We start from the raw sequence: 13,170 nt of genomic DNA, 5'->3' as shown, positions 1-13,170 counted from the left end.
CATTATAAGCAACAACTGGAGTTATATGCAATCAAACACACACAAACACACACACGCACACACATTATCAGCAATAACTGGAGTTATACGCAAGTACACACACACACACACACAAACACACACACACACACATTATAAGCAACAACTGGAGTTTTATGCAAACACACACAAACACATACACAAACAAAAACTCTCTCACACACACACACACACAAATTATCAGCAACCACTGGAGCCACACACACTTTTTCGCAAAAATCCAGGTCTCACACAAACACACACCACTCACAAATACACACACACATATATATAAGCTACAAACATACACACACTGACACACACACACAAATACAACAACTGTTTAATGGCTGTGTGTGTATGTGTGTGTGGTATGTGTGAGTGTGTGTGTGTGTGTGTGTGTGTGTGTGTGTGTGTGTGTGTGTGTGTGTGTGTGTGTGTGTGTGTGTGTGTGTGTGTGTGAGTGAGGAGTGTTTGATGATGGCAGTTTTATTGCAGCACTTCTCCTCCATCAGTCAAAGTGAATCGAGCGTCTGCAGTGTGAACACACACACACACACACACACACACACACACACACACAGCTGCGCAGGTTAATGTGGATTAATGGCGCCTCCGGGAACAAAAGCCTGATCTCAGTCAGTCTGCAGACGCTCAAAAAGCCTTTCAGTAACCCGGCTCATACAGCTGCCATCACTAAACACATTCAGCGCGTCTGCAGCGCTCAGCGCTCGCTTCATTATTATTATTATTACACGTCTACCCCAACACAACACACACTTCACCCGCAGCACAGAAATCAACACACTTCATCTGGGGGAGAATGAAGTGCATCTTTAATTGAGGATATTCGGCTCCCTCATTCACATGCAGATGTGTGTTTAGTGTGTGTTACCAGCAGGATCCAACATTCAAGAGCTGAAGTCAGATTACATCACCCATACACTCCTGCACACACACTCACACACTACGGACAACTTAGCCTACCCAATTCCCCTATAGTGCATGTGTTTGGACTGTGGGGGAAGCCGGAGCACCCGGAGGAAACCCACACCAACACGGGGAGAACATGCAAACTCCACACAGAAACACACACTGACCCAGCCGAGACTCGAACCAGAGACCTTCTTGCTGTGAGGAGATTGTGCTTCCCACTCCACCATCGTGACGCCCTTTTCAGACATAAACTTTCTTAAAATAAAATTTTAAAAAAAAAATTGTTTATAAGTTTTCAAATCTATAATAAACTAAAGCAGCCCAATTATGCGGGAAAACTGTGGATTTGGCAACCCAAATGGAGAGATTTGAGTGTTTGCAACACAATTAGTCCAGCAGAAGAGGACAATAATGATCTGCTGCCTGTGATTTCTGATCAGATCTGCAGCTGATCAACAGATGTGCGCAATTATAAAGAAAAATAAAAGTGTTTTCTTCCTGAGCTCCTAATAAAGTGGTTTTTACCTGGAGCCACGAGCTCCTGCTGACCGACTGTACCGCGTTAATTATCCTCCATTAGTGCTGGAGCAGAGATGAGGCTCAGAAACAACGTCAACAAACCCGAACAAACACAATCACAGGCTAGTCTCCATCCCCGCCGCTCATTTCCGCCCGGTCGGGGTCCGGGGCCGCCCTCACGGGGACGTGCTTCAGTTCCTCAGCGCACAATCTATAACACAAGTTCACCATCCAGAACGTAAATAAGACTGTCAGTAAACATGAGGACGGCTCACTTTTACTCTAGTAAATACAGAAATTAACATTACATCAAGAAAGCAGATGAGTGCAAATCACATATTTAAAATACACGTTCATATGTGGATTTCAGAGGTATAAAATATAGCATGCTTTAAATACTGTGAAAAATATTGATGTTTTTAATCATTACAGTTAAATATGTATGCTTTTTTCCTGTTTAATTCTGCTTTAGAACTGAATTACGGGAGCTTGATCTTTCTTTCAACAACTTTTAACTTTGAAAAGTTGTAAAATGTGACATTTATTGTCATTTTTAATAGATAAAATGCAAATTTTAAGATGAAATGATTTGGTGGCAGGACTTATAGCTGCATAGCACCACAGTTATAGAAGTCCCTGCCATTAGATATTCCCCAGGTGGACTATCTCCAATTTTAAATCCTGGGTTAAAATCTTTCTGTTCTTGCTTTTAATGATTTTCTGGTTTAATTTCTGTATTTTATAATGTGCCTGTGACATATTGTAAGGTGTCCTTGAGTGCTTTGAAGGCACCTATAAATAAAATGTATTATTATTATTATTTATTTAATATTATTTTATATTATTATTATTTGTTATTATTGGTGTTCAATATTACATTTAAAAAACCTTGTAATCAACTTTTAGTACATTTTCTGTTATTTTACAGACTAATTTCTCTACATATTATCATGAATGTATTTTAGTTTAAATTAATAAATATATTTGACCAATAGTTTGAGTCTTAATTTCCTTCATTAATTTTCCTTTGGCTTAGTCCCTTTACTCATCAGGGGTCACCACAGCGCAATGAACCACTAACTCATCCAGCAAATATTCAACCCAGCAGATGCCCCTCCAGTTCCAACCCAGTACTTGGAAACACCCAAACACACTCGTTCTCACACACACTCATACACTACAGCCAATTTAGTTAATCGATTCCCCTGTAGCACCGGGACTTCTTGCTGTGAGCCCACAGTGCTAACCACTTAGCCGTGCCACCCCAAATCTGCTTATATTGAAGACAAAAACAGCAGGTTCTGGAATGTTCCACTCTATGATGTAATAGTCTGGACAAGCCCCGCCCGCAAGAAAGATCGACTTCTACTCCTCTGCTTGTTTAGCTTGTTAATATGCAAATCTGTCAGCCAATTAGAGCAGAAAGCATTTACCTGTGAGTCTACAATTGGCCACGCCCAATCAAACAGAGTGTTCTGGTGAAGTGCACTTAGCACTGTGGCCTCACAGCAAGAATGTCGCTGGTTCGAGTCTCGGCTGGGTCAGTTGAGTGTTTCTGTGTGGAGTTTGCATGTTCTCCCCTTGTTGGCGTGGGTTTCCTCCGGGTGCTCCGGTTTCCCCCACAGTCCAAACACATGCGCTATAGGGGAACTGATCAACTACACTGGCCGTAGTGTAGGAGTGTGTGTGTGAATGAGTGTGTATGTGTGTTTCCCAGTACTGGGTTGCGGCTGGAAGGATGTCTGCAGCATAAAACATATGCTGGAATAGTTGGCGGTTCATTCCCCTGATGAATAAGTGACAAAGCCAAAGGAAAATGAATGAATAAATGAATGAATATGTCAAACCTGTAACCCATATGTTTAAAATCAACCCACGGCATGTGGTTTAAATAGCCCAATTCTGCAGCAAAACTGTGGATTTGGCAACCCAATTGGAGACATTTGAGTGTTTCTACAGAAGCAACACAATTAGTCAAACTCCACACAGAAACATCAACTGACCCAGCTGGACCTCGAACCAGCAACCTTCATGTTGTGAGGCCACAGTAATAACCACTGTCTTGATTTTAGTTTACTAAAATAACCTTAGTGTGTGTGTGTGTGCAAACTCATTGACTAACCAGTGTTCTGTCTCTCTCGTAGATCAGATGGGCAGCAGCTGAGCGCTCTTACAGTGATGGAGATCATCAGAATAACATCCGCACTCTCACATCCATCCACAACTCAACCGTCGATGTGTACGAACGCCTCCTCTTCGTCCTTCAACCAAACGTTTATTTCTCCGACAGACAGCTGGAGACCTCTGGATTACTCTCCAGGCATCGCTGGGATCCTCATCCCTCTGGTGTACATCACGGTTTGCGTTGTCGGTCTGGTCGGGAACACTCTAGTAATCCACATCGTGCTGCGATATTCTCAAGCGGAGTCTGTGACAAATATCTACATCCTCAATCTAGCTATCGCTGACGAACTCTTCATGTTAGGTCTGCCATTCCTCGCTGTACAGAACGGCCTTCTCTCCTGGCCCTTCGGATCTCTGATGTGTCGTCTGGTCATGACCGTCGACGCAATTAACCAATTTACTAGCATCTTCTGTCTGACCGTGATGAGCATCGACCGATATCTTGCTGTAGTGCATCCCCTCCGATCCTCTAGGTGGCGCCAGCCACGTGTGGCTAAAACTGTGAATTGCACAATATGGGCGATTTCGTTTGTAGTAGTCCTACCAGTGGTGGTGTTCGCCGGCGTTCTGCAGGATGACGGAAATTGTAGTATTGTATGGCCGGAGCCTGCCGAAGTCTGGAAAGCGTCGTTTATTATCTATACGGCGACAGTGGGATTCTTCGGCCCGCTTACCGTAATCTGTCTCTGCTATTTGTTAATTGTAGTGAAAGTGCGCAGCTCTGGACGAAGAGTCCGCGCTACGTCCATTCGCCGCAGGAAATCAGAACGCAAAATAACGCGAATGGTCGTAATCGTGGTAGCTGTGTTCGTATTCTGCTGGCTGCCGTTCTACGTTTTAAACATCGTAAACCTGCTGGTTCTGCTACCAGGCGAGTTCAGAGGCCTGTATTACTTTGTCGTAGTTCTTTCATATGCAAACAGTTGCGCAAATCCCATCCTATATGGATTCCTTTCGGATAACTTTAAAAGAGGATTTCGCAAAGCCTTGTGTCGATCGTCTAGACGTGTGGAGAACCAGGATCTGCAGCAGGGAACGGGAATGGTGGCGCTCCCGCTGGAGGAGATCCGAAGGGAGATGGAGGTAAAGGAGCATCTGAAGGCGATGGATGTTGAGGAGCGCGAGGAAAGCGAACTTCGAAATGGTAAAAACGTGGATGAACGATGCGATGGTGCCGTCAGCTCGACCTCTGAACCCGCAGCTGTTCTCAATGGAGCTCGGAGACACAAACACCTGCCGGAGAACGGCGAGGATAAACGCTCCGTCCTGGAGATCAGCTGCTTGTGATAAATATTCATTGATGACTGCTGATGGCAGATCGTCTGGCCGTGTTGGCTGCCAGATAACTTCAGTCTGCTTTATCCGCCACATTTTTCACTCTAAAGTGACGAAGCCATTGTGGCTTAAATATGTGGAAACTTTCGGTGTCACCCGTATGATACTATAAAATACTACAGCAATTGATTGTGTATTTGAACCATGCTATAGTCAAGTATCTGTTGTGGTGATTGTATAGTTACTATGGTAACACAACGAACGACTATTGTAATTAATCTGTTTGATTCAACATTTACTATAGTAACAAAATATAAACAAATGACCTACAGCTTTAGGGTGCATTATAATACAATACACCACAGTTAGTACTATATATATATATATATATATGACAGTATTTATTAGCTTATCAGTTCACTATAGTCAATACAAAGTGTTGTAAATACTACTAATACTGCTACTAGTCGTTATACTATAATATGCATGTATGATACACTATAGAATGGTTCAAAAACACTGCGTTTTTTCATGTGGGTATTAATATTTAGCCAAACAAAGCAGCTTGTTTTGCTGTTTGATGTTGGAAACTTGTATTTTTCATTTCATATTAGTTTAAGTTGAATGTATTGTCATGAACACACTGGATGTAAGTTTCAGCGTTTACCGTCGTTTGTTATTTCTAGTCATTAGCATGTAGCGGCTAATGAATCTGAACAATTGTGGAAACGAGCACAATAAGGTGGATATAGATGTCTGCGATATCAGCTGAGCTCCAGGGACCAGTCGAGAAGACATGAGTGGTAAAACGTTCAGAAGTTGTGTGAAGTATTTGTGAATGTACGACTGAGAAATCGGCCAGATTCTTATTTTATTCCTGTTGCTCACATTAATTCAGCACCAGTTTCCATCAGAGTCTGTTTCATCAGAATCCTCAGTCTGGTTATTAAATGATTGTTTTTTAATGAGTCTGCTGTACATCAATGATTTATTAAAAGTCAAAATACTGTAGTAAATAATAGTGTTTTTTAACCATACCTGTAATATACTGTATAATGCTTACAACTCTTCGTTAATGAATGCTACAGCATGCTATATTAACTATAGTGAACTGATGAACTAATCAATACTGCAGTAAACAGTGGTGTATTGTAGTATAAAACGCCCTGCAGTTGTGGAAAACTACAGGATTTGGTCATTTGTTTTTATTAGTGTTGTGTTACCATAACTATACAATCGCCGCAACAGATCAATTACTATAGAAGTTGTTACCATAGCAACTGTAGAATTGCTGTAACAGATCAATTACTATAGATGTTGTGTTACCATACCAACTGTAGAATCGCAGCAACAGATCAATTACTATAAAAGTTGTTACCATAGCACCTATAGAATCGCCACAACAGATCAATTACTATAGATGTTGTGTTACCATACCAACTGTAGAATCGCAGCAACAGATCAATTAATATAGATGTTGAATTACCATAGCAACTGTAGAATCATCACAAAAGATCCATTACTATAGATGTTGTGTTACCATAGCAACTATAGAATCACCGCAACAGATCGATTGCTGGTTTGTTACCATAACAACTATAAAATCACAACAAATCAATTACTATAGAAGTTGTTACCAAAGCAACTATAGAATTGCCGCAACAGATCAATTACAATAGATGTTGTTACCATAGCAACTTTAGAATCGCCTCAAGAGATCAATTACTGTTTTGTTACCATAGCAACTATAGAATCACAACAAATCAATTACTATAGATGTTGTGTTACCATAACAACTATAGAATCACCACAACAGATCAATTACTATAAACGTTGTTACCATAGCAACTACAGAATCATCATAACAAATTGATTACTATAGAAGTTGTCACCATAGCAACTATAGAATCACCACAACAGATCAATTACTAGATGTTTTGTTACCATGGTCACTGTACAATCACCACAATCAATGAATAGAAGTAAATTATTATTGTGTGATTCAAAGCCACTACAGTATTTACTATCCATTACTATAGTATTCTTAATGTGGGTTGGACAGTGTTATGAGATCCAGTGTAACATATCAAACCTCCATTCTTCAGCTGAAGGGCAGAAACCGCAGATGGTCACAGTGGTCAGTGTGTGCGAGTGTGTGTGTGTGTGTTGACATTTGAGGGCTCAAAGGGCGTTCAGTGCCACAGATGCAGTGGTGCATCTCATATTAAAATCTATCATTCATTTTTCCTCATTCTGTGCTCTTGTGTATAATTGACCATCAGCACAGACGGGTGATTTTCTCCTCCATTACTGTTATAATTCACATCTCTCACATGAACGAACGTTCTCTTTCAGAATAAAGTCATTTTTCACTCATCTCACACACTAATTTAGTGTTTGTAATTGGCCATGAGGCTATAATCTCCATCTTAAAGGGCCAGTACACCAAAAAATGAAAATTCTGTCAGCATTTCTTCATCCTCAACTTCTTCTAAAGCTGTTTGTGTTTCTTCTGTTGAAACTCTGGATGCCACTAGTTTTTTTCCAGAATATCTTGTCTTGTTTTTAAAAATAGAAACAATCTCATGAACACTTGAGTGGGAGTTTGTAGGTGGACTGTGTCTGTAACATCAGTACTGTGTTATATTTAGTGGCCTCAACTAAACAAGAGGCTTCCTTTGAGTGGAAACACCCACCGAACTGAAGCGCTTGCACTCCACACCCTGTAATCTTCACAATAAGACAAAAACACACACGTTCTGCTGAGTGTGACGCTTTAATGCAGTGTAAATTATAACAATCTGCTCATCCAGAACATAACCTTGTCCTGATATTCTTCTGCAGCAAAGTAAACATTAGCATTGAGGAAAAAACCCTGGAGAGTGGAGTCACTCCGGCACGACGTCACCAATCCACTTCAGATACGGAGGATTTCCCTGATCAATGGGCAAACTGATGACCTCGGCCACTTCATAGGGATGATTGGAGCTACATACACACACACACACACACACACACACACACATTCGTTATTCTGGTGTTGTTAAAAGTATAGCTATGTTTCTATCCAAAGATAATTAGATTTATCTGCATAATGTGTATAATTCGTTTCTGAAGTGTTTGTTTAGCACAGCCAGATATCTGTAGATCCCCCTCAGAGTGATACCAATTCAAGAAGAGGAGGTGTTGCAAACTGTAACATTGCATAACACATTTCTGAATAAAGCAGTGTTCCCATCTAATGAGAAACAAGAGAGTGTCGTGTCCTGCAGCTGAGAAGCCTTTTCAAGTGCATTTTCAGGATTGTCACACATTTTGGCATTTCTTTTAAGCATGTGTAGTGCAATACTCCAAAATGCTCATATAAAATAAAAACACAGCTAAAGTCAGTCAAAACCACTGTTATTTTTTTTTGTTATAAAACTCTCATTATATTAACAGTAACTTAATATTCACATCATAGTCTTATTCATCTCTGTAGACAGTGGCTGTTCTAGCTTAAATAGCACCCTGGGCGAATTACCCCATGTACACCCCTCAACACTGAATTGAGTTATCTTAGTTACCGCTCACAATCGTTTGACCCAATCACATGCGCTGGGAGAGGAAGGGTAAATGTGAGAAGCAAAGGGTATAGCAAAAGACTTGCTCTGTTGATAGTAGGGTTGGGCGATGTTGACCAATTTGGCATTGTACGTGTCTAATGTGAAACATCACGATGGACGAGGGCATCATCGTCGTAGGTGGGAGTGGGGGTTGTTAAATACCAATTTATTCATGAGGAAATAATTAATAGTAGTCTACCGTTTTCACTACCTGACCCACATGGTGTTTGCTTTACCCATAACCAAACCATAAATAAATAAAGTTACACACAGATTACCACCTGTCAATCACTGTTTTTCCCGCAGGACTCTGCATGAACAGAGTGATCTGTGTCAGTGTAATGGCTTTTCCCACAGCTGCTGGAGGACACGAGAGTTGGGCTGGAGTTCACTGTAATATGTATTGTGATTGATGATAACTTCCTTATTTTATTATTATTATGAGGAAATAATAACAAGTTAAGATGCTAGGCCTCGACCGTTTTGGTCAAATATGCGCCTGAAGTTTTATCTATGCGACCTAAAAATTTAGTTGGCAGCATTTGGGCGAGTGCACACATTTTCACTGTTTTCACGTCAGAATCGTCACGGCGTGCGCGGATTTAGGAGACATGTATGCAGAATGCATTATTGCACCTAAAAATGCCAAACAGGAACAGATAAACAGCTGTTATGCGGAAAAAAGCCTGCAATGCTTGCTCCGCCTTTGTGCTCTTCTTATTGGCCCACTGCTCTAGAACTGCGAATGGATTGGGTAATATCAGCTGTCAATCAATCATTCAATGCCTTCTGCCTTCAGATGACAGGAGCTACAACCGCCAAAATGTGAAGCGCAGAAGATGAGAGAATGAAAACAACACTGACAGATTTTGTTACACACACACACACACACACTCATACACTATGGCCAGTTTAGTTCATCAGTTCCCCTATAGCGCATGGGTTTGGACTGTGGTGGAAACCAGAGGAAACCCACGCCAACACGGGGAGAACATGCAAACTCCACACAGAAACACCAACTGACCCAGCTGGGACTCGAACCAGCCCCCTTCTTGCTGAGATTCCACAGTGATAACCCCTGAGCCACCATGCTGCTCCCATTTTATCACTCATATTCCATTATGATGATGCATTACACACAGATATGGAATATTAAGTAAGGGGCAGGGTTTAATTCAAGTTTCTCTGTGCTTCATTTGCAGCACACTTGTAGGGGCGTGGCTAAACATATTTCGCCCAAACTGATGTCATTAGAGAAGTTAGGTTATGTCAGTGAAAACAGCACTGTGCTAAAAGAAAGCCCTATGTTAACAGTGTCCAGAAGCATCATTGACTCGGAAGCATCTAGGATGGAGCATCACACAGTGGAGACGTGTACTGTGCTCAGATGTCCTTGGCAAAGGTAACCCGCCCTTCTGTGATGCTCCAGTAATGCTGTACAGCACAGAGAGGTTTTGGAGCACAATATGCTGCCAATTTAACCGGGGATACCCATGCAGAGTTCAACACGACAATGCAGGACCACATTCAGCTCACATTACAGAGTCCTGCTGAGGTGGACTGATTTGGGGTTGGGTTACTATAGCAGCGATTCCTTAATGAATTAGCTAATAAGTCGAATTTCCGGTTTTATGTTGAAGGAAATAAATGAAATATGCAATAATAACCTCGAACTGCTACTTGCATATCATTTCTATCCCCATTTAAATGTCAAATAAATGTAGTCAAAGACTCACAGTCTTATCTATTGATCATGTGACCATAGTGGCCAATCAGGGGTGTTTGAGAACCTGCACTGGACGGTGAGCAGGGAATGGATGTGTTTCAATGTGGGCTCTGATTGGTATTGCAGACAACACTACATTATTCAACACTGCTGTGTTTCAGACGGAGTGTGTCGCTTCTGTCACGAGCAGCACAAACAGATTCACAAAACTGATGGAGTGTTTCACTGGAGGACCAACAGGTTACATCACCAGCCTCAAACACTGCCTTCAGTTCAGTGTGTGTGTGTGTGTGTGTGTGTGTGTGTGTGTGTGTGTGTGTGTGTGTGTGTGTGTGTGTGTGTGTGTGTGTGTGTGTGTGTGTGTGTGTGTGTGTGTGTGTGTGTTTTTCTGTCTGTCTGTGTTTATTTGTTTATGTGTGTGTTTGTATGTGTGCCAGTCTGAGCATCATTCATAACTTTCTTTCCTCATCTGTCTGTAGGCATTTAAGGGAATTATTAATGTTTGTGGAAAATCTCTTAACTTGTGCATTTTATATGACAAACATGACAACATCAGCTCATACTAGACTACTGGAGACCCAACATGTTTCTGTGCTTGACCTGTGTGTGCGTGTGTGTGTGTGTGTGTGTGTGTGTGTGTGTGTGTGAGAGAGAGAGAGAGAGTTACCGGACATATTCAGCGAGGTCAGGAATCTTTGAACTTCTTGTCTTGATCATCTGAGAAAAATGTTCAACACACTTATTACAGAACACAGATTATGTTGACATGTGTACATGTAGTTTCTGTGTGGAGTTTGCATGTTCTCCCCGTGTTGGCGAGGGTTTCCTCCGGGTGCTCCGGTTTCCTCCACAGTCCAAACACATGCGCTATAGGGGAACTGATCAACTACACTGGCACTAGTGTATGAGTGTGTGTGTGAATGAGTGTGTATGGGTGTTTCCCATACACTGGATTGCAGATGGATCCACTGTGTAATACATGCTGGATAAGTTGGCGGTTCATTCCACTGTGGCGACCCCAGATTAATAAAGGGACTAAGCCGACAAGAAAATGAGTTAATGACTGAATGAATGTGCTTCAAAATATTGAAACACTCAGTATTATTCTCATTGTGTGTGTGATTATTAAACACCCGGGTCAGACCAGCAGGGCTTTGGAAAAGGAAGAAGTCAGTAAACCGGGACTGAGAGGAAAATTTAGGAAGAAAATCTGAGTTTTTACATGTTTCCATTGTAAGAACATTTAATAAAAATAATAACATTAATATCGAGCAAAGCGTCTTCAAACTGTACAAAGATCATGTGAAATCATGTTAATAACACACAGTTAAAACCACAAGCTTACATAAAATCTACAAAAAGGAACATAACCATTTTTAAAAAGATGTCTTGTGCATTGTGCATGTTTGCTAAATGCCAGAATAATGAGAGAACTTATTATTAATGTCTAGACAGTCAGAAGTTTACACACATTACCTTGCTATTCTTTAGCTTTTCCTCCTGACAGAATTGCTGTAACTGAGTCAGATTTGTAGGCTGTCTTGCTCGCACAAGCTTTTTCAGCTCTGCCCACACATTCTCTATAGGATTGAGATCAGGGCTTTGTGATGGCCACTCCAAAACATTCACTCTGTTGTCCTTAAAGCACATGTGAACTCATTTGGCAGTATGCTTAGGCTCATGATCTGTTTGGAAGAGTCATGTGGCCAAGTTGTAATGTCCTGGCTGATGTGTTGAGATGTTGCTTCAGTATTTCTCCATAATGTTCTGTCTTCATGATGCCATCTATGCTGTGAAGTGGACCAGTCCCTCCTGCAGCAAAACAGCCCCACAACATGATGCTGCCGCCCCCATACTGCACAGTTGGGATGGTGTTCTAGGCTTGTGCGCTTTCCCCTTTGTCCTCCAAATGTAACACTGCTCATTATGGCAAACAGTTCAATCTCAGCTCCATCAGAGCACAGCACATGTCTCCACACATGAGTAATTCAGCTAATGGTAATCTGGCTTTGTTGTTGATTCTGGCTTGTTGATTTCCCCATGTTGTCACACAGAGAAGCAGTGTGTTTGAGCTTTTCCTTCAATACTATTCTACAGTTGTGCCTCACATTAACTCAAATGTTGTCAATCAGCCAATCAGAAACTTCCAAACCCCTGACATCATCATCTGAGCTTATCAGAGGCAGAATAATCTTATTGTGTGTAAACTTGACTATCAAGAAGAGTTAGAACAATTCCTCAAACAATCTCTGTCATTATTCTGCTATTGAGCAGAACAGAAACACACGTGATCATCCTAACTTACCTAAAAGAGGAAAAGTTTACTCACATTAACATCGGACTTTATTAAAATGTGCCATTTTATAGTGTGTGTGTAAACTTCTTTCAACTGTAAATGTGTGTGTGTGTGTGTGTGTGTGTGTGTGTGTGTGTGTGTGTGTGTGTCACTCACCAGCAGAACTTCATTGTCCTCCTCGATCTTTCCCTGCCACTCGTACCTGCAGCACATACACACACACACACACACACACATTAGACCTGCATCATATTACTGTATATCACACACAGACAAAAAAAGACACACACATCATATCTCTCACATACACACTCATCTACTGACAGACACACGCACCTTGCACAAACAAATCAGATGCATGACTTCATGCACACACATACATACACACATCTGACTTTCTGACCTGCACACAAACCGGCCACTTTATTAGGTACACTTTACTAGTACCAGGTCGAACCCACTTTTACCTTCTGCCTTAATCCTTTGTGGCATAGATTCAACAGGGTACTGGAAATATTCCTCAGAGATTTTGCTCTTGACTATGTCTAGATGCCTGAATGCATTGAGCTGCTGCCATGTGATTGGCTGATTAGAAATTTGCATTAACGAGC

General features: G+C 41.4%; 2 protein-coding genes across 8 annotated transcripts in view; one reads left to right on the top strand and one right to left on the bottom strand.

Annotated features, from left to right (window-relative positions):
• Nucleotides 1–2,341: 2,341 nt before the first annotated feature.
• sstr3b (somatostatin receptor 3b) lies at nucleotides 2,342–5,936 on the top strand. The gene has a single exon (XM_087256319.1). It carries the CDS (start codon nucleotides 3,652–3,654, stop codon nucleotides 4,942–4,944), a length of 1,293 nt encoding a protein of 430 aa, XP_087112445.1. The 5' UTR covers nucleotides 2,342–3,651; the 3' UTR covers nucleotides 4,945–5,936.
• A 1,753-nt stretch (nucleotides 5,937–7,689) lies between these two features.
• Nucleotides 7,690–13,170, bottom strand: part of LOC100535353 (protein CutA homolog) — an 11,213-nt gene continuing 5,732 nt past the window's right edge. For all 7 annotated transcript variants that reach the window (XM_087256326.1, XM_087256328.1, XM_087256327.1 and 4 more), the window contains 3 exons: nucleotides 12,716–12,761; nucleotides 10,931–10,980; nucleotides 7,690–7,920 (listed from right to left, as the gene is read on the bottom strand). In XM_087256326.1, coding sequence (XP_087112452.1) covers nucleotides 7,821–7,920; nucleotides 10,931–10,980; nucleotides 12,716–12,761 — 196 coding nt within the window. In that variant the 3' untranslated portion in view covers nucleotides 7,690–7,820. The remainder of the gene's footprint in view (nucleotides 7,921–10,930; nucleotides 10,981–12,715; nucleotides 12,762–13,170) is intronic.

Source organism: Danio rerio, chromosome 6 (genome assembly GCF_052040795.2).
Source record: "Danio rerio strain M-AB ecotype USA chromosome 6, GRCz13ab, whole genome shotgun sequence".
NCBI lineage: Eukaryota > Metazoa > Chordata > Actinopteri > Cypriniformes > Danionidae > Danio > Danio rerio.
The sequence above is the reverse complement of the archived record's forward strand: the minus strand, read 5'-3'. Positions and strand labels throughout refer to the sequence as shown.

What these genes read in the sequence shown, in the direction of transcription:
- sstr3b (XM_087256319.1), top strand. Translation starts at nt 3,652, where the DNA reads ATGGAGATCATCAGAATAACATCCGCACTCTCACATCCATCCACAACT.